The sequence below is a fragment of the Ascaphus truei genome, chromosome 5 (genome assembly GCF_040206685.1).
Source record: "Ascaphus truei isolate aAscTru1 chromosome 5, aAscTru1.hap1, whole genome shotgun sequence".
Lineage (NCBI taxonomy): Eukaryota > Metazoa > Chordata > Amphibia > Anura > Ascaphidae > Ascaphus > Ascaphus truei.
In genome coordinates, this window is record NC_134487.1 from 301,618,372 (window position 1) to 301,641,194 (window position 22,823).

At 51.1% G+C, this 22,823-nt stretch overlaps 1 protein-coding gene across 1 annotated transcript in view; it reads left to right on the forward strand.

Moving 5' to 3' along the window:
• Positions 1–22,823, forward strand: part of GYS2 (glycogen synthase 2) — a 56,506-nt gene that overhangs the window by 23,656 nt on the left and 10,027 nt on the right. Inside the window, exons 8-12 of the mRNA XM_075602932.1 lie at positions 2,523–2,629; positions 2,715–2,774; positions 7,607–7,685; positions 10,648–10,761; positions 22,463–22,589. Coding sequence (XP_075459047.1) covers positions 2,523–2,629; positions 2,715–2,774; positions 7,607–7,685; positions 10,648–10,761; positions 22,463–22,589 — 487 coding nt within the window. The remainder of the gene's footprint in view (positions 1–2,522; positions 2,630–2,714; positions 2,775–7,606; positions 7,686–10,647; positions 10,762–22,462; positions 22,590–22,823) is intronic.

A 22,823-nucleotide genomic window follows, 5' to 3' on the forward strand; every position in this document is an offset into this window, starting at 1 on the left:
CAGCCACCTGTGCTGAAGCTGGGATATTCATAAAACCTGACCTGTTCGTGGCCCTTGAGGACTGGAGTTGGCCGTCCCTGAGCCAGACTAAATACTGTATATTTTTTCATCGCTTTTTTTAATCTCTAAAAATGGACAAAAATGAAATAACTCGAGCCCTGATGCTAACCAAACATAAAATACTATTTTGTAAAACAAAAAAACAAAAAATCTAAAAAAAGGAATTAGGAAATCATCTATTAGTATAAAAACGGAACGTGATTGATTTTGTTAGCAAATAACTTGAATGAGAACGTGTGTCGGAGAAGTTTCATGTTTCACAATGCGAGTTTATGGTAGGTTTTCATACCTTTTAGGGGAACAATGCAACAGTTCTTTATCGATGTTATAAATATCATGTTATTACAGACATTTCGAAACCTGATTTTGTTTCTTCTTCAAGTATTACAAAGTAGTTACAAAAGCCATGTAAACTTTAAATCAGTGTAATGTTTCTCTGTTAAAAAGTATCACAAGCGACAATATACAATTCTCCTGGTCCTGGAGTCCAGGAGGAATTCTGCTTACTGGAACTTTCAACTAAATCATATTTCACAGTCAGGAATTAATTTCCCAATCTCAGCAGAATTCAGCCACAAATGACCTTGTTACCAAGTCGCTTCTAGGAATGAATTCGAGTTTGCTAACTGTAACTGCAATCGTAACTCCAGCGCTAACCTTCATTTTCCCCAAAAAATTCGATATCATCAGAGCACTGTAAAATTCACAAGCAATTGCAGAAAATCAACTGATTCCGCAAACAATGTGGTCAATTATCAGAGTCAAAATCCATTATTCACATGGCAATACGTCACTAAATCGCAATTTTGTGCGGGGAAAAGTCATAATTGTTTGCACACAATGCTGATTAACTCACATATACCTCTGTATTTGTTATAATCTGTGGTGACCAAAATTACAAATAGAATTGTGAGGCAATCTCCGAGTAGCACCCTCTCTATCCACCTGTAAGACACACCTCCTTAACAAAGCATATGAGTAGCACCGTGGCTGATACTATACACCACATACATAAACCTTGGTCCCTTGCAGATGCGCTTGCCAGAACACCCTCTTACTGTCTCTGTACGTTCTTCCTACCTACCAATTAGATTGTAAGCTCTTCGGAGCAGGGACTCCTTTTCCTAAATGTCACTTTTATGTCTGAAAGCGCTTCTTCCCATTATGTGTTATTTGTATTACTTGTTATTTTTATGATTATCACATATATTACTGCTGTGACGCGCTATGTACATTAATGGCGCTATATAAATAAAGATATACATGCATACAAGCAAATATCTGCACCTCTGGTAACATCCAGCAGCCACTTATTAAAGTTCCCATATTAATAACAGTGAGTTTCTGAGTAACAGAAGAGTTTATCCATTTTAGATACAAATAAGCTTCAGAAAGAGTAGTCTTTATTTGCAATAAAAAAATACCTATGAAAATGTGCTTATTATGCTGTAGATTTCAGAGTTGTCCATCCTGGAAGCTTTGATTAGACCTCTGCCTGCAAGGTGTCCAATTACTCACCCTGGTACCTGAAGAAATCCTTTTCCTGGGATTGCACGTTTAGCTGAACGTGCCTTTAGGGTTCTATATCATTGCTATGTATACTGTTTGGCATGATGATCCAAAATATTGCTTTGTGGCAGAACATGCCCTGTATGGAAGTGATTGAATCCAAACTAAGAAATAGGCAGCAGCATTGAGCTTTGAGCAGTACTGTACTTGCCTTCTGAGAAAAATCTCTCTTCCTTTGTCATACTAATTTGTTCTATACTTAGCTCCAGTATTATCTTTATGACAGTCTTATTTGATCTGTTTAACAATAAAATAAATTGACACAAACACTTTTGCCCACGTCATGAACTAAATTCCATTATCTCTCTCTCCCTCTCCCTCTCTCTCCCTCTCTCCCCTGTAATTCATTTGCTTTGTTTTTGTGTAAAACATTTGTGAAGAAATTGTTCAACAGACCCAAACATTCTTGTTGATTTCTAATAAAGAGAAAAACTTTCTCCCAATTTTTTTCAGAAGAGTGACAGCAGTTGTAGAGGTATTATGTCAAGTGAGAAATAGGCACTTTTTAGAGATTAAAAAAAAAATGAAGTGAATTAAATGTTTATCATATTTTTGTTGTCAAATTGTCCTGAATTGGACTGGTTTATCTGTGCCAGTGATTGCACATGTAATGGTACTAAGTCCTACTCGCTACTCCAACAAATATAAAACAGACAAGGGGATACAGTTCAAATATTGTCATTTATTTTTTCATTTGTTTAATCTCACTTATTCAGAGCAACATAAATATTTTAAATGTATAAAACACATTGTATGTTAACCTGTTAATCAGTATTTGTACCTGTTCACAATTACAATATCGTGTGTTGCCTCCATTCCAGTTACCAGCAAATAAATATGTTCTGATGCAATTGTGCTTTTACAAGCTGTTGCTTTTTATTCCCTAAACACAGGTTCACAAAAGTGATGTGACAGTTGTGGTGTTTTTTATAATGCCAACAAAGACAAATAATTTCAACGTGGAGACCTTAAAAGGACAAGCCGTTAGAAAGCAGCTCTGGTGAGAGATTTGCTAAATTTGCAAAATTCAAGGAGACTTTGTAATAATGTGAAACTAGTGGCTTTCATTGTTATCCGCTTTTTAGGGACACTGCTCACTCGGTCAAAGAGAAGTTTGGAAAGAAGCTGTATGAGGCCTTACTGAAGTGAGTATTTCATCAACTCCCGACTGCAAATAACTCGTAGGCCGTGTCCATGGGGAAGGCCTGATCAAAATGCTGCGCCTTTATCGGGCAGACCGTAGAGCGCTCCATCGCGTGCGTGATGAGAAGCGCCGGTGCTCGCGATCCATGAGCAGACACATACATGTGTTTCTGTCGGGCAGCGGCCAGGTCACTGAACGGTTCATCAAGTGAGGGCAAACTAGCTCCGTGACATCACGGCCACGCCTCCGGTCGTGTCTACCCCATGGCCACAAATCACTCCAGCTACAGGCGTGCGTGATGCCACGAGCACGGTTGCGCGCGCTCACGCCCTTAGAATGTAATATTCACAGTATCTGTTTAGTTTGAACCTTTCCACCAATTTTACGTCTGTCTATCCATCTATGTACTGTATGCAGCCGTGTGTCATGTCTCGCTGTCTCATGTGGCATCAGGTACATTTCCCACTGCTGGGAGATCCTGCATCCTAAACAGGCTCCCACACATCATAACTCTGCCCCTAACATCAAATCAGGGCCGGCCATAGGGCAAGGCGAGCAAGACAGTTGCGTTGGGCCCTGTGCCTTCCGGGGGCCTCGCGCTCCCTCCTCCTGTCGGCACCAGGATCCATCTTCCATCCGACTGGAAGAGGGAGCTGGAGGCAGGAACGCAGGGCTCTCGAACTGACTGGACTGCCTCTCACCACGAGGTAAGTATATGCTCCTCACCCCAAATTGTGTGTATGGATGCGTGCGTTTTGAGGGGGGTCTCACCCTCTCTGGATTGGGCCACCTCCTGCAGCATTGCATTGTCATGGCGAACCGTCACATGGCGACACGTTGCCATGACAAAGTGACATCACATGTTGCCATGCGCCCCTGATTCATCATAATTAGGGATTCCGGTTTTAGGTTGTAAAATAACAAAGGAGGGAGTATGATACCTTTCATTGGACCAACAATTAGTTGATATGTTCCAATATTCCCAACCTCTCAGGGTCTTTCATCGTGTAACCCCAGTCCCACAAGATTCCCAACGTCTCGGGTCCTTCATCGTGTAACCCCAGTCCCACAAGATTCCCAACGTCTCGGGTCCTTCATCGTGTAACCTCAGTCCCACAAGATTCCCAACGTCTCGGGTCCTTCATCGTGTAACCCCAGTCCCACAAGATTCCCAACGTCTCGGGTCCTTCATCGTGTAACCCCAGTCCCACAAGATTCCCAACGTCTCAGGGTCCTTCATCGTGTAACCCCAGTCCCACAAGATTCCCAACGTCTCAGGGTCCTTCATCGTGTAACCCCAGTCCCACAAGATTCCCAACGTCTCTAGTCCTTCATCGTGTAACCCCAGTACCACAAGATTCCCAACGTCTCGAGTCCTTCATCGTGTAACCCCAGTCCCACAAGATTCCCAACGTCTCGGGTCCTTCATCGTGTAACCCCAGTCCCACAAGATTCCCAACGTCTCGGGTCCTTCATCGTGTAACCCCAGTACCACAAGATTCCCAACGTCTCAGGGTCCTTCATCGTGTAACCCCAGTCCCACAAGATTCCCAACCTCTCGGGTCCTTCATCGTGTAACCCCAGTACCACAAGATTCCCAACGTCTCAGGGTCCTTCATCGTGTAACCCCAGTCCCACAAGATTCCCAACCTCTCGGGTCCTTCATCGTGTAACCCCAGTCCCACAAGATTCCCAACGTCTCGGGTCCTTCATCGTGTAACCCCAGTACCACAAGATTCCCAACGTCTCGGGTCCTTCATCATGTAACCCCAGTGCCACAAGATTCCCAACGTCTCGGGTCCTTCATCGTGTAACCCCAGTACCACAAGATTCCCAAGGTCTCAGGGTCCTTCATCGTGTAACCCCAGTACCACAAGATTCCCAACGTCTCGGGTCCTTCATCGTGTAACCCCAGTACCACAAGATTCCCAACGTCTCGGGTCCTTCATCGTGTAACCCCAGTACCACAAGATTCCCAACGTCTCGGGTCCTTCATCGTGTAACCCCAGTACCACAAGATTCCCAACGTCTCGGGTCCTTCATCGTATAACCCCAGTGCCACAAGATTCCCAACGTCTCGGGTCCTTCATCGTGTAACCCCAGTACCACAAGATTCCCAAGGTCTCAGGGTCCTTCATCGTGTAACCCCAGTGCCACAAGATTCCCAACGTCTCGGGTCCTTCATCGTGTAACCCCAGTACCACAAGATTCCCAAGGTCTCAGGGTCCTTCATCGTGTAACCCCAGTACCACAAGATTCCCAACGTCTCGGGTCCTTCATCGTGTAACCCCAGTGCCACAAGATTCCCAACGTCTCAGGGTCCTTCATCGTGTAACCCCAGTCCCACAAGATTCCCAACGTCTCAGGGTCCTTCATCGTGTAACCCCAGTCCCACAAGATTCCCAACGTCTCGGGTCCTTCATCGTGTAACCCCAGTCCCACAAGGTTCCCAACGTCTCGGGTCCTTCATCGTGTAACCTCAGTCCCACAAGATTCCCAAGGTCTCAGGGTCCTTCATCGTGTAACCCCAGTCCCACAAGATTCCCAACGTCTCGGGTCCTTCATCGTGTAACCCCAGTACCACAAGATTCCCAACATCTCAGGGTCCTTCATCGTGTAACCCCAGTACCACAGGATTCCCAACGTCTCGGGTCCTTCATCGTGTAACCCCAATACCACAAGATTCCCAAGGTCTCAGGGTCCTTCATCGTGTAACCCCAGTACCACAAGATTCCCAAGGTCTCAGGGTCCTTCATCGTGTAACCCCAGTACCACAAGATTCCCAACGTCTCGGGTCCTTCATCGTGTAACCCCAGTACCCCAAGATTCCCAACGTCTCGGGTCCTTCATCGTGTAACCCCAGTACCACAAGATTCCCAACGTCTCGGGTCCTTCATCGTGTAACCCCAGTCCCACAAGATTCCCAACGTCTCAGGGTCCTTCATCGTGTAACGCCAGTCCCACAAGATTCCCAACGTCTCGGGTCCTTCATCGTGTAACCCCAGTCCCACAAGATTCCCAACGTCTCGGGTCCTTCATCGTGTAACCCCAGTCCCACAAGATTCCCAACGTCTCGGGTCCTTCGTCGTGTAACCCCAGTACCACAAGATTCCCAACCTCTCCGGTCCTTCATCGTGTAACCCCAGTACCACAAGATTCCAAACGTCTCAGGGTCCTTCATCGTGTAACCCCAGTACCACAAGATTCCCAACGTCTCGGGTCCTTCATCGTGTAACCCCAGTCCCACAAGATTCCCAACGTCTCAGGGTCCTTCATCGTGTAACCCCAGTCCCACAAGATTCCCAACGTCTCGGGTCCTTCATCGTGTAACCCCAGTCCCACAAGATTCCCAACGTCTCGGGTCCTTCATCGTGTAACCCCAGTACCACAAGGTTCCCAACGTCTCGGGTCCTTCATCGTGTAACCCCAGTCCCACAAGCTTCCCAACGTCTCGGGGTCCTTCATCGTGTAACCCCAGTACCACAAGATTCCCAACGTCTCGCGTCCTTCATCGTGTAACCCCAGTACCACAAGATTCCCAATCTCTCGGGTCCTTCATCGTGTAACCCCAGTACCACAGGATTCCCAATCTCTTGGGTCCTTCATCGTGTAACCCCAGTACCACAAGATTCCCAACGTCTCGGGTCCTTCATCGTGTAACCCCAGTACCACAAGATTCCCAACGTCTCGGGTCCTTCATCGTGTAACCCCAGTCCCACAAGATTCCCAACGTCTCAGGGTCCTTCATCGTGTAACGCCAGTCCCACAAGATTCCCAACGTCTCGGGTCCTTCATCGTGTAACCCCAGTCCCACAAGATTCCCAACGTCTCGGGTCCTTCATCGTGTAACCCCAGTCCCACAAGATTCCCAACGTCTCGGGTCCTTCGTCGTGTAACCCCAGTACCACAAGATTCCCAACCTCTCTGGTCCTTCATCGTGTAACCCCAGTACCACAAGATTCCAAACGTCTCAGGGTCCTTCATCGTGTAACCCCAGTCCCACAAGATTCCCAACGTCTCGGGTCCTTCATCGTGTAACCCCAGTCCCACAAGATTCCCAACGTCTCAGGGTCCTTCATCGTGTAACCCCAGTCCCACAAGATTCCCAACGTCTCGGGTCCTTCATCGTGTAACCCCAGTCCCACAAGATTCCCAACGTCTCGGGTCCTTCATCGTGTAACCCCAGTACCACAAGGTTCCCAACGTCTCGGGTCCTTCATCGTGTAACCCCAGTCCCACAAGCTTCCCAACATCTCGGGGTCCTTCATCGTGTAACCCCAGTACCACAAGATTCCCAACGTCTCGCGTCCTTCATCGTGTAACCCCAGTACCACAAGATTCCCAATCTCTCGGGTCCTTCATCGTGTAACCCCAGTACCACAGGATTCCCAATCTCTTGGGTCCTTCATCGTGTAACCCCAGTACCACAAGATTCCCAATGTCTCCGGTCCTTCATCGTGTAACCCCAGTACCACAAGATTCCCAACGTCTCGGGTCCTTCATCGTGTAACCCCAGTCCCACAAGATTCCCAATGTCTCCGGTCCTTCATCGTGTAACCCCAGTACCACAAGATTCCCAATCTCTTGGGTCCTTCATCGTGTAACCCCAGTACCACAAGATTCCCAATGTCTCCGGTCCTTCATCGTGTAACCCCAGTACCACAAGATTCCCAATGTCTCCGGTCCTTCATCGTGTAACCCCAGTACCACAAGATTCCCAATGTCTCCGGTCCTTCATCGTGTAACCCCAGTATCACAAGATTCCCAATGTCTCCGGTCCTTCCTGTCTTTGGAGATGGTTTATTGCTGATGACTTTTCTCATTTCTCATCAGAGGGGAAATTCCAGACTTAAACAAGATTCTGGATCGAGATGACCTAACAATTATGAAAAGGGCCATTTTCTCCACCCAGGTGAGACCTTACATCACAAGCAAAATATAAATACAACAAAAGCACATTGTGTCGGTATCAAGAAAGCTAGAGATGGGCGTCTCAACCCGTTTCTTGGCTTTCCCCGTCAAATCCAATTTGCCGAATTAACTTCGCCATCAGGGTTGGGCGATATCAAAATTCTCACCACGACAACGATATTAAGAAATTTGTTGCGATGACGATATATATCGCAATACATTTGTTAAAATACGTCTGAAAATGTTAGTAAATCGAAATAAAATATGTTTTCAAAATAAATAAATTTTCTTTAGATTAACTAGAACAAAGAGACCGTCATTCCCAAATCCTTTCCATGTCTGCACTTCACCTTTTCTCACCTAACATCACCCCGTATCCCATCACTCTCCCCCGAGATTCTCCCTCCATTTAATAATACTTTTCACTTTAATGTTAGAGATACAGGAAGAGGTTAAGTGGGGAGAGGAAGGTGTTATGGGGCCCACAGGGGAGAGAAGAAGGGGATAGGGTCTCAAGGGGGATAGAGTAAGGGGTGAAGTGTCCCATAAGTAGAGCGCGGAAAGGGTTAAATGCCCCAGGAGAAAGAGTTAAGAGTGCCAGGGGGAGAAAGGAAGAAATTAAGTGCCCCAGTGGGAAGGCGGGGAAGGGGTTAAGTGTCCCAGGGGGAGTGGAGGGGTTAACAAAAGGAAAGTGTGGAGTTCCTACCTTTCACTGCTGCCTCTGCTCCAAGGGAGGGAGAGGGGCTTGGGAAGAGTTAGGCACAGAGAAACAGCACGGCGGCAGATTCAATGCTGAACCTCTGACCACCGGCATCCCATAATATCACGATATCATGATATTTCGGTATATCGGTATATCGCCCAACCCTAGTCACAGGCAGCACGGATTTGAAAGAATCTGTCAACGGATTCAACTTAAATCTGAATCCGTGAACATGGAATCTGAAAACAGGGAATAGAAATACTTCCACTTCCTGCCTGCACACCCCTTCCGGGAAGGAATAGGGTGCACTGCTGGGGGTTGGGAAGGGAGAGGGTGCGCTGCTGGGGGAGGGAAGGGAGAAGGTGCGCCGCTGGGAGTTGGGAAAGGAGAGGGTGCGCCGCTGGAGGAAGGAAGAGAGAGGGTGCGCTGCTGGCGGTTGGGAAGGGAGAGGGTGCGCTGCTGGGGGAGGGAAGGTAGAAGGTGCGCCGCTGGGAGTTGGGGAGAGGGTGCGCTGCTGGGGGGTTTGGAAGGGAGAAGGTGCGCTGCTGGGGGTTTGGAAGGGAGAGGGGGCGCTGCTGGGGGAGGGAAGGGAGAGGGGGCACTGCTGGGAGTCGGGAAGGGAGAGGGTGTGCTGCTGGTGGAGGGAAGGGAGAAGGTGCACTGCTGGGGGTTGGGAATGGAGAGGGTGCACTGCTGGGGGTTGGAAGGGAGAGGGTGTGCTGCTGGGGGTTGGGAAGGGAGGGGGTGCGCTGCTGGGGGTTGGGAAGGGAGGGGGTGCGCTGCTGGAAGTTGAGAAGGGAGGGGGTGCGCTGCTGGGAGTTGGGAAGGGAGAGGGTGCGCTGTTGGGAGTTGGGAAGGGAGAGGGGGTGCTGTTGGGAGTTGGGAAGGGAGAGGGTGCGCTGTTGGGAGTTGGGAAGGGAGAGCGGGCGCTGTTGGGAGTTGGGAAGGGAGAGCGGGCGCTGTTGGGAGTTGGAAAGGGAGAGGGGCGCTGCTGGGAGTTGGGAAGGGAGAGGGGGCGCTGCTGGGAGTTGGGAAGGGAGAGGGGCGCTGCTGGGAGTTGGGAAGGGAGAGCGGGTGCTGCTGGGAGTTGGGAAGGGAGAGCGGGTGCTGTTGGGAGTTGGGAAGCGAGAGGGGGCGTTGCTGGGGGTTGGGAAGGGAGAGGGGGCGCTGCTGGGAGTTGGGAAGGGAGAGGAGGCGCTGCTGGGGGTTGGGAAGGGAGAGGGGGCGCTGCTGGTGGTTGGGAAGGGAGAGGGGGCGCTGTTGGGAGTTGGGAAGGGAGAGGGGGCGCTGCTGAGAGTTGGGAAGGGAGAGGTGGCGCTGCTGGGGGTTGGGAAGGGAGAGGGGGCGCTGCTGGGGGTTGGGAAGGGAGAGGGGGTGCTGCTTGGGGTTGGGAAGGAGAGGGGGCGCTGCTGGGGGTTGGGAAGGGAGAGGGGGCGCTGCTGGGGGTTGGGAAGGGAGAGGGGGCCCTGCTGGGGGTTGGGAAGGGAGAGGGTGCGCTGTTGGGAGTTGGGAAGGGAGAGGGGGCGCTGCTGGGGTTTGGGAAGGGAGAGGGGGCACTGCTGGGGGTTGGGAAGGGAGAGGGGGCGCTGTTGGGAGTTGGGAAGGGAGAGGGGGCGCTGCTGGGGGTTGGGAAGGGAGAGGGGGCGCTGCTGGGGACTTTTTTGTATTTTGTTTCCGTTTCAGATTCTGTTTCACAGATTCGGATTCCACTTGCTCATTCGAATTTAGTATCCGTTGGACAGATTTGTATTAATTGGGGGAAAATCTGCCTTTATGAGACTATGTGGAATTCCGCGGACAAAAGGCACTGGCTGGAATATTTTGCCCGTCTCTAATCACAACAACCTGGTTCTGTTATCTAAATTATACACCTTTTTTTTTTACTTTAATTTGGAAAACAGTAACTTAACCCTTTGGGTGCCCCAATATTTTGTCTCTACGCCATGGGATCTGGCACTCCCAGGGTTACGTCATACCCAAGGCATGCTATTTTTCCAGGTTAGATTGCGTCCTGTGCTCCCACGACGCACGCAGTGCAATCTGCAGTGATGGGACATGGAAGAAGAGTGACCCCGTTTCCGGGTTAAGGGCGTTCTCGAGGGGCCATGGCAACCCCTTCCACACTAAAAGGGTTAAATGAGGGAAATCTGTCTAAATGATTAAACATTAAAGAAAACATAATCAGACCCCATTGTCAGGAAGTGGAATCTGATGCTTCTGTTTCTTCCCTTAATCCTTTGGTGTCTCCGTTTCCTGGCAGCGCCAGTCTCTGCCTCCGGTTACAACGCATAACATGGTAGATGACTCTATGGACCCCATCCTCAATACAATAAGGCGTATCGGACTCTTCAACAACAGAGCAGACAGAGTCAAGGTCAGTTTGTATTCCGCAGCACCACTGCTTCTGACTTCTTACATGTTGGTTCAATGTACAGGAACAAGAGCCGAGCAACGCAAATCGCTAAAAAACATACGGTTAAGCCCCAGTCCTGGCAGCACATTAGAGAGACACTTGGCCATATTCACGAAGCCGCCCTACTCCATGAGGCACCTTCCAGCATGGCTTAGTAGTTATTACCCCTTACACCCTTTTCAAGTGAGCTGTAATGTGTCTTTACGTCTAGAAGGGATCTTATGGCGTAGCACCGCTTAGTAAATACAGCCCATCATAAAATAAAAACACATTCTCTTCCACCTGTGTTGGATTTAGTATCCAAGATTTGAGACAGTGGCAGGTGGGGCCAGCCACGTATTGTTATCAGGGCAGGTGGGGCCAGCCACGTATTGTTATCAGGGCAGGTGGGGCCAGCCACGTATTGTTATCAGGGCAGGTGGGGCCAGCCACGTATTGTTATCAGGGCAGGTGGGGCCAGCCATGTATTGTTATCAGGGCAGGTGGGGCCAGCCACGTATTGTTATCAGGGCAGATGGGGCCAGCCACGTATTATTATCAGGGCAGATGGGGCCAGCCACGTATTGTTATCAGGGCAGATGGGGCCAGCCACGTATTGTTATCAGGGCAGATGGGGCCAGCCACGTATTGTTATCAGGGCAGATGGGGACAGCCACGTATTGTTATCAGGGCAGATGGGGCCAGCCACGTACTGTTATCAGGGCAGGTGGGGCCAGCCACGTATTGTTATCAGGGCAGGTGGGGCCAGCCATGTATTGTTATCAGGGCAGGTGGGGCCAGCCACGTATTGTTATCAGGGCAGATGGGGCCAGCCACGTATTATTATCAGGGCAGATGGGGCCAGCCACGTATTGTTATCAGGGCAGATGGGGACAGCCACGTATTATTATCAGGGCAGATGGGGCCAGCCACGTATTGTTATCAGGGCAGATGGGGCCAGCCACGTATTGTTATCAGGGCAGATGGGGCCAGACACGTATTGTTATCAGGGTAGGTTTGGCCAGCCACGTATTGTTATCAGGGCAGATGGGGCCAGCCACGTATTGTTATCAGGGTAGGTTCGGCCAGCCACGTATTGTTATCAGGGCAGGTGGGGACAGCCAGAGCCATCTTAACAACATTAGGGTCCCCCGGGTAAAGCAGTGCACGGGGCCCGGCCTACACTGCCGCTCCCAGCCTCCCACGCGCCCACTAGCAGCAGCAGGCACCGGGAAGTGCTGCACTGCTAGGCTGCGAGCGGTTGTGACGCGAGCCGGGCGGGCGGAGAACGAGCAGAGCTGGGGAGCCGGGGCGGGGGGAGAGCGAGCGGGGCCGGGGTGCCACTTCCGGCCGTGGGAAAGCGAGCGGAGCCGGGGTGTCGGGCGGGGGGAGAGCGAGTAGGGTTGCCAGGTGGCTTGTCCAAAAATACTGGACACAATGGTGAAAGGTGCGACGCGCTCGGGAATCGTTGGTGGGGAAGAATGTTATTTATAAATGATCTGACTTTTATGTCATTTGTTCTAAATTTCACTCCAAGTATTCACCAATTTGGACCAATTTATATCCTATTTCGTAAAAAATCTGGGGAGGAGTCGTGGGAGGGAATGGGAGGGAATGGGTGGGAGTGAAATAGTGCAAATTGGTGCACGCTTGGAGTGAAATTTAGAACATATGACGTAATGGTCAGATCATTTATAAATAACTGACCTGCAGTCATACTGTACATGGCGAGCAATACTGATCTTACTGCTCCTCACACAAATTCCAAGATTGTTGCACCCCCTCCTCATCCTCTCTCTCTCCCCCCCCCATGTCCCATCACCCTCCCACCCCCCTTGTCCTCTCAACCCCCCCACCACCCTTTGTCCTATCAGCCCCTCCCTTCATCCTCTCTCATCCCCCATCCCCCCTCCCTTCATCCTCACTCCCCCCCTCCCTTCATCCTGTTAACCCATATCCCTTCATCCTCTCACCCCCCCCCCCTCCCTTCATCCTCTGCTACCCCACATCCCTTCATCCTCTCACCCCCTCCCCCTCCCTGTCATTATCAGTACAGTAGCTTTCAAATCTAGACTTCAAAATCCAGCATTACATTGCATATTGAATCATGCCAGTGAATAAGTAACCTGCTCTGCCTTCTTGGGGATGATCTGTATGGCTGCGGTCCCAGTCACTGCCACAGCGCACGGCTCGGCGTGCGCTGTGCATGTAAGCAGCGCCCCTCAATGGGGGAGGGCCCAGTACGCACCTTCCCGCTGAAGGTGCAGCCGCACCGTGCTGCAGTTTTTTTTTCAACTCAATAAAATTGAGTTCAAACCCTGCGATGGAGGCGTGGCCACGCCCCCACCGGCGGTTCACCCAATGAGGGCGAACTAGCCGCGTGACGTAATGGCCACACCCCCGCAAATCCCCGACCACGCCCCCTCCCGTTGCAAGCTCCCTCTCTCCCTGTCAGACCGCAGATCGCGGTTAGCGCTGTGCACGCGCTGCCCCCCCCCCCCCCCCCGCCGGGCGCGCGTGTCACAGACATTACTGTGAGTAAGGGTGCTGCAGAGATTGCAATGCTGCTGGGATGAGAGCTGAGATCTGTGAGTAAGGGTGCTGCAGAGATTGCAATGCTGCTGGGATGAGAGCTGAGATCTGTGAGTAAGGGTGCTGCAGAGATTGCAATGCTGCTGTGATGAGAGCTGAGATCTGTGAGTAAGGGTGCTGCAGAGATTGCAATGCTGCTGTGATGAGAGCTGAGATCAGTAAGTAAGGGTGCTGCAGAGATTGCAATGCTGCTGGGATGATCTGTGAGTAAGGGTGCTGCAGAGATTGCAATGCTGCTGGGATGAGAGCTGAGATCTGTGAGTAAGGGTGCTGCAGAGATTGCAATGCTGCTGGGATGAGGGCTGAGATCTGTGAGTAAGGGTGCTGCAGAGATTGCAATGCTGCTGTGATGAGAGCTGAGATCAGTAAGTAAGGGTGCTGCAGAGATTGCAATGCTGCTGGGATGAGAGCTGAGATCTGTGAGTACGGGTGCTGCAGAGATTGCAATGCTGCTGGGATGAGAGCTGAGATCTGTGAGTAAGGGTGCTGCAGAGATTGCAATGCTGCTGTGATGAGAGCTGAGATCAGTAAGTAAGGGTGCTGCAGAGATTGCAATGCTGCTGGGATGATCTGTGAGTAAGGGTGCTGCAGAGATTGCAATGCTGCTGGGATGAGAGCTGAGATCTGTGAGTAAGGGTGCTGCAGAGATTGCAATGCTGCTGGGATGAGGGCTGAGATCTGTGAGTAAGGGTGCTGCAGAGATTGCAATGCTGCTGTGATGAGAGCTGAGATCAGTAAGTAAGGGTGCTGCAGAGATTGCAATGCTGCTGGGATGAGAGCTGAGATCTGTGAGTAAGGGTGCTGCAGAGATTGCAATGCTGCTGGGATGAGAGCTGAGATCTGTGAGTAAGGGTGCTGCAGAGATTGCAATGCTGCTGGGATGATCAGTAAGTAAGAGTGCTGCAGAGATTGCAATGCTGCTGCGATGAGAGCTGAGATCTGTAAGTAAGAGTGCTGCAGAGATTGCAATGCTGCTGCGATGAGAGCTGAGATCTGTAAGTAAGGGTGCTGCAGAGATTGCAATGCTGCTGGGATGAGAGCTGAGATCTGTAAGTAAGAGTGCTGCAGAGATTGCAATGCTGCTGGGATGAGAGCTGAGATCTGTGAGTAAGGGTGCTGCAGAGATTGCAATGCTGCTGGGATGATCAGTAAGTAAGAGTGCTGCAGAGATTGCAATGCTGCTGGGATGAGGGCTGAGAGTAAGGGTGCTGCAGAGATTGCAATGCTGCTGGGATGAGGGCTGAGATCTGTAAGTAAGAAGGTGCTGCACAGATTGCAATGCTGCTGGGATGAGAGCTGAGATCTGTGAGTAAGGGTGCTGCAGAGATCCAATGCTGCTGTGATGAGAGCTGAGATCTGTGAGTAAGGGTGCTGCAGAGATTGCAATGCTGCTGTGATGAGGGCTGAGATCAGTAAGTAAGATTGCTGCAGAGATTGCAATGCTGCTGGGATGATCAGTAAGTAAGAGTGCTGCAGAGATTGCAATGCTGCTGGGATGAGGGCTGAGATCTGTAAGTAAGGGTGCTGCAGAGATTGCAATGCTGCTGGATGAGAGCTGAGATCTGTAAATAAGAGTGCTGCAGAGATTGCAATGCTGCTGGGATGAGAGCTGAGATCTGTGAGTAAGGGTGCTGCAGAGATTGCAATGCTGCTGGGATGAGAGCTGAGATCTGTGAGTAAGGGTGCTGCAGAGATTGCAATGCTGCTGTGATGAGAGCTGAGATCTGTGAGTAAGGGTGCTGCAGAGATTGCAATGCTGCTGGGATGAGAGCTGAGATCTGTAAGTAAGGGTGCTGCAGAGATTGCAATGCTGCTGGGATGAGAGCTGAGATCTGTGAGTAAGGGTGCTGCAGAGATTGCAATGCTGCTGGGATGAGGGCTGAGATCTGTAAGTAAGAGTGCTGCAGAGATTGCAATGCTGCTGGGATGAGAGCTGAGATCTGTAAGTAAGGGTGCTGCAGAGATTGCAATGCTGCTGGGATGAGAGCTGAGATCTGTGAGTAAGGGTGCTGCAGAGATTGCAATGCTGCTGGGATGAGGGCTGAGAGTAAGGGTGCTGCAGAGATTGCAATGCTGCTGGGATGAGGGCTGAGAGTAAGGGTGCTGCAGAGATTGCAATGCTGCTGGGATGAGGGCTGATATCTGTGAGTAAGGGTGCTGCAGAGATTGCAATGCTGCTGGGATGAGGGCTGAGATCTGTGAGTAAGGGTGCTGCAGAGATTGCAATGCTGCTGGGATGAGAGCTGAGATCTGTAAGTAAGGGTGCTGCAGAGATTGCAATGCTGCTGGGATGAGAGCTGAGATCTGTGAGTAAGGGTGCTGCAGAGATTGCAATGCTGCTGGGATGAGGGCTGAGAGTAAGGGTGCTGCAGAGATTGCAATGCTGCTGGGATGAGGGCTGAGAGTAAGGGTGCTGCAGAGATTGCAATGCTGCTGTGATGAGGGCCGAGTTATGGAGCCTTTCTGAGAATTTACAATGTGGTTATTGTTAATAGATCTTGAACATGGGAAGACTGTTAGTATAGTAAAATAAAAGTAAGGGTGAGTGAGCAATTAAACAAAGTTGCCAGTACTGTATGTACTGTCTGTCACCACACACACACACACACACACACACACACACACACACACACACACACACACACACACACACACACACACACACACACACACACACACACACACACACACACACACACACACACACACACACAGGACACAGACAGAAAGACAGACACACACATACAGGCTGGATACTGAGACACACACACAGGCTGGACACTGAGACACACACACAGGCAGGACACTGAGACACACACAGACACACACAGGCAGGACACTGAGACACACAGACAGGACACTGAGACACACAGACACACAGGCAGGACACTGAGACACACACACAGGCAGGACACTGAGACACAGGCAGGACACTGAGACACACACAGGCAGGACACTGAGACACACACACACACAGGCAGGACACTGAGACACACACACACACACACACACACACACAGGCAGGACACTGAGACACACACACAGGCAGGACACTGAGACACACAGACACACATACACACAGGCAGGACACTGAGAGACACACACACAGAGACAGACACACACAGGCAGGACATTGAGACACACACACACAGGCAGGACACTGAGACACACACACACACAGGCAGGACATTGAGACACACAGGCAGGACACTGACACACACACACACACAGGCAGGACACATACACACAGGCAGGACACTGAGACACACACAGACACACACAGGCAGGACATTGAGACACACAGGCAGGACACTGAGACACACACACACACACACAGACAGGACACTGAGACACACACACAGACAGGCAGAACACTGCGACACACAGACACACAGGCAGGACACTGAGACACACACACAGGCAGGACACTGAGACACACACAGGCAGGACACTGAGACACACACACACAGGCAGGACACTGAGACACACACAGGCAGGACACTGAGACACACACACCCAGGCAGGACACTGAGACACACACACCCAGGCAGGACACTGAGACACACACACAGGCAGGACACTGAGACACACACACACACACACACAGGCAGGACATTGAGACACACACACAGGCAGGACACACACACACACACACAGGCAGGACACTGAGACACACAGACACAGGCAGGACACTGAGACACACAGACACAGGCAGGACACTGAGACACACACACAGGCAGGACACTGAGACACACACACACACACACACAGGCAGGCAGGACACTGAGACACACACACAGACAGACACACACACACACAGGCAGGACACTGAGAGACACACACAGACAGACAGACAGACACACACACACACACACACAGGCAGGACACTGAGACACACGAGACACACACACAGACACACACAGGCAGGACACTGAGACACACAGGCAGGACACTGAGACACACAGGCAGGACACTGAGACACACACACACACACACAGGCAGGCAGGACACTGAGACACACACACAGACAGACACACACACACACAGGCAGGACACTGAGAGACACACACAGACACACACACACACACACACACACACACACACACACAGAGGCAGGACACTGAGACACACGAGACACACACACAGACACACACAGGCAGGACACTGGACACAGACAGAAAGACAGACACACACATACAGGCTGGATACTGAGACACACACACAGGCTGGACACTGAGACACACACACAGGCAGGACACTGAGACACACACAGACACACACAGGCAGGACACTGAGACACACAGACAGGACACTGAGACACACAGACACACAGGCAGGATACTGAGACACACACACAGGCAGGACACTGAGACACAGGCAGGACACTGAGACACACACAGGCAGGACACTGAGACACACACACACACACACAGGCAGGACACTGAGACACACACACACACACAGGCAGGACACTGAGACACACACACAGGCAGGACACTGAGACACACAGACACACATACACACAGGCAGGACACTGAGAGACACACACACAGAGACAGACACACACAGGCAGGACATTGAGACACACACACACAGGCAGGACACTGAGACACACACACACACACACACAGGCAGGACATTGAGACACACAGGCAGGACACTGACACACACACACACACAGGCAGGACACATACACACAGGCAGGACACTGAGACACACACAGACACACACAGGCAGGACATTGAGACACACAGGCAGGACACTGAGACACACACACACACACAGACAGGCAGAACACTGCGACACACAGACACACAGGCAGGACACTGAGACACACACACAGGCAGGACACTGAGACACACACAGGCAGGACACTGAGACACACACACACACAGGCAGGACACTGAGACACACACAGGCAGGACACTGAGACACACACACCCAGGCAGGACACTGAGACACACACACCCAGGCAGGACACTGAGACACACACACAGGCAGGACACTGAGACACACACACACACACACACACACACACACACAGGCAGGACATTGAGACACACACACAGGCAGGACACACACACACACACAGGCAGGACACTGAGACACACAGACACAGGCAGGACACTGAGACACACAGACACAGGCAGGACACTGAGACACACACACAGGCAGGACACTGAGACACACACACACACACACACACAGGCAGGCAGGACACTGAGACACACACACAGACAGACACACACACACACAGGCAGGACACTGAGAGACACACACAGACAGACAGACACACACACACACACACACACACACACACACACACACACACACAGGCAGGACACTGAGACACACACACAGACACACACAGGCAGGACACTGAGACACACAGGCAGGACACTGAGACACACAGGCAGGACACTGAGACACACACACACACACACAGGCAGGCAGGACACTGAGACACACACACAGACAGACACACACACACACAGGCAGGACACTGAGAGACACACAGACAGACAGACAGACACACACACACACACACACACACACAGGCAGGACACTGAGACACGAGACACACACACAGACACACACAGGCAGGACACTGAGACACACAGGCAGGACACTGAGACACACAGGCAGGACACACAGACACACAGGCAGGACACTGAGACACACACACAGACACACAGACACACAGACACACAGGCAGGACACTGAGACACACACACAGGCAGGACACTGAGACAGACACACAGACACACACAGGCAGGACACTGAGACACACAGGCAGGACACACAGACACACAGGCAGGACACTGAGACACACACACACACACACAGGCAGGACACACAGACAGGACACTGAGACACACAGGCAGGACACACAGACACACAGGCAGGACACTGAGACAGACACACAGACACACACAGGCAGGACACACAGACACACAGGCAGGACACTGAGACACACACACACAGGCAGGACACACAGACACACAGGCAGGACACACAGACCTCTCTGCTGCTCTTTGTCCCCCCCCCCCCAACCGGCTCCTGTCACCTCATGATTGGCTGAATTACACAGTAGCAACCAATCAGAAGCTGCCCAGCCCCCTAGCAGCAGCAGCAGCAGCAGCAGCAGCAGCCCTGCTCTATCCGATGTTCGGTATGGGGTGCCAGGCGGGAGGGGGGCGAGCAGAGCCGGGGGGAGAGCATTGGTGGGCACGCGTGGGGCCCCCCGGGCAACTGCCCAGCGTGCCCATACGTTAAGACGGCCCTGGGGGCAGCCACGTATTGTTATCAGGGCCACTGACATATGGGGGGGGGTTGTTTTCCAGGCTGTGGTAGCCGCGGCCGGCCTTCCTCTGCCCGCTGACAGAATGGGCCAGTCAGGTAATGGGCTTCGTGCCCAACACCTCTGCCAGATCTCTGCCCACCTCCCCTGCTGCCGCTCAGGAACCCCAACAACCCCCTCCCCCCGGGAAGCAACAATACTCCCCCCTCCCACTCAACAACTCCCCTCCCCCCGGGAAGCAACAATACTCCCCCCTCCCACTCAACAACTCCCCTCCCCCCGGGAAGCAACAATACTCCCCCCTCCCACTCAACAACTCCCCTCCCCCCGGGAAGCAACAATACTCCCCCCTCCCACTCAACAACTCCCCTCCCCCCGGGAAGCAACAATACTCCCCCCTCCCACTCAACAACCCCCCTCCCCCCGGGAAGCAACAATACTCCCTCCTCCCACTCAACAACCCCCCTCCCCCCGGGAAGCAACAATACTCCCTCCTCCCACTCAACAACCCCCCTCCCCCCGGGAAGCAACAATACTCCCCCCTCCCACTCAACAACCCCCCTCCCCCCGGGAAGCAACAATACTCCCCCCTCCCACTCAACAACCCCCCATCCTCCGGGGAAGCAACTCTAGTGGCAACAATACTCCCCCCTCCCACTCAACAATACTCCTCCCCCACTCAACAATACTCCCCACTCCCACTCAACAATACTCCTCTCCCACTCAACAATACTCCCCCCCCCCCCCCACTCAACAACACTCCCCCCCCCCCCCCCCCCACTCAACAACACCCCTCCTCCCGGGAAGCAACTCTAGTGGCAACAATACTCCCCCCCCCCCTCAGACTTTTCGGAGTACTAATGCATCAGCAGCCGTGTCCAAGTTGATTTTGATCAGGATGGGGTTTTCAAGCACTTTTTTTTTAGAAAGTATTAAAAGTGCAAGCATGTGATTTTGTTCCCCTTTGCTCAGCGATGCATTACTGTCCCCATCTAGCAGCAAAGGGGTTAACATTTGTGCCTGCAGAATATTAACCCTTCCTGACCCTACATGTTGGGGTATGTAAGATCTGTGTTTGTGTCCATCTTCCAGTTGCCCAACACTGATCTAATAAGTAAAAGATAAAATCATTACATCTCAGGAGAGGAAATAACTAAATCTAAAAAATAATACAAACAGATACTTCTGGATAGCAACAGCATTACTAGAAAATGCTAAAACCCGTCTCACTGACTGCCCCACACCTCTGGAATGCCCTTCCCCTCAATATCCGACTGGCACCCTCTCTACCCAACTTTAAGACCCATCTTAAAACCCACCTCTTTTATGAAGCATATGCGTAGCTCCGTGGCTGATACTTTACACCTCATACATCGACCTTGGCCCCTGCAGACGCACTTAGCACAACGCCCTCCTACGGTCTCTGTACGTTCCTCCTACTTACCACTTAGATTGTAAGCTCTTCGGGGCAGGGACTCCTTTTCCTAATGTTACTTTTTTGCCTGAAGCACTTCTCCACTGTATGTGATATATTATTATGGAACGTGTATTACTGCTGTGACGCGCAGTGTAGATACTGTAGATGGCGCTATATAAATACAGATATACATACATACATATCTGTATACGGTATGTCATTATGTAACAGGAAAAAAACATCTTAGTATCTAATACCATAGAATGTACGTTTAAGTTTAAGGCATGGATGGAAAAACCAAGCGCCTAAAATGTGCCATGTGGCACTTCTGCTGCGGCGCAGCTCTGACTAACCTTTCAGTCACCACTGCAACCGGCAACAATGCTAGCGAGATCGCAAGGCCGGATAGGGACTGACGGGTCAGCACCGCGTAGTCTGAGAGTGGGTAGGATCCAGGTGGGCGGAGAAGGGCAGAGCGCTCCGGGATAGTCCTCCCCGGCTCTTAATTCCAACTTCTGCCAGTGTAGCGGGGGGAAAGTTCTCACAGTGTGGAGAGTGGAGGAGCTGTGTGCGTGTCAGTGAGTGTGTGGGGGAGGGAGTCAGTGAGTGTGAGTGAGAGTCAGTGAGTGTGTGAGGGAGTCAGTGAGGGAGGAAGTCAGTGAGTGTGTGGGGGAGGGTGTCAGTGAGTGTGAGGGAGGAAGTCAGTGAGTGTGTGGAGGAGGGTGTCAGTGAGTGTGTGAGAGAGTCAGTGAGTGTGTGGGGGAGGGAGTGAGTGAGTGAGAGTCAGTGAGTGTGAGGGAGGGAGTCATTGAGTGTGTGGGGGAGGGTGTCAGTGAGTGTGTGGGGGAGGGTGTCAGTGAGGGAGGGAGTCATTGAGTGTGTGGGGGAGGGAGTCAGTGAGTGTGTCAGTGAGTGTGTGGGGGAGAGAATTAATGAATGTTTGCCGGGGAAGTGTTAGTGAATGTGTGTCAGTGAGTGTGTAAGTCTGTGTGTCAGAGGGTGTGGGTGTGTCACAGATACACACACACTGTGACTCCCCCTCCCCCCCCCCCTCCACCAACAGTCATCAAAACTCTGGCTCCTAAAAAAAATTGCGTGGCTCCTACGTTTTTATATTTTTGTCCACCTGTTTTAAGGATAAACAATATGCATTTATTTTTTTTAAATCAACCCATTAACCCTGCCACACATTTCTAACATTTAAATTGCAAGTACCTTCGGCGGTGAGTGCGCTCTTCATTTTGCTATAGACAGAGACAGTAGCAGTATTTTTATTCAGTGTATGTTTTGCAGTTTATTCGAACACTCACTCGTACTTATACCGGAATCATGGTAAATTCTCATCACGACGGGTACTTGTGATATGGTTTCAGGTTATTGTACATCCAGAGTTCCTCTCTTCAACAAGTCCTCTTCTGCCACTCGATTATGAAGAGTTTGTTCGAGGTTGTCACCTTGGCGTGTTTCCATCATACTATGAGCCCTGGGGATACACTCCCGGTAAGTCATCTTGCTCAGATATGATTGTTTTCAGAAATGAAATGGTCCTTTGATGACGTAAGCAGAACTCTTCACAATCTATATAACAGCATTTCAACCCGGCTTCACAATACATTGGATTTATTGCATTATTGACCAAGTCCACGTGCTGTAAATCAAATACTAGATATCATTTCAAATGAGGAAAACTATGCACCGCTGCTGCAATTTATTAGCCAGACAAAAGAGTTTTCT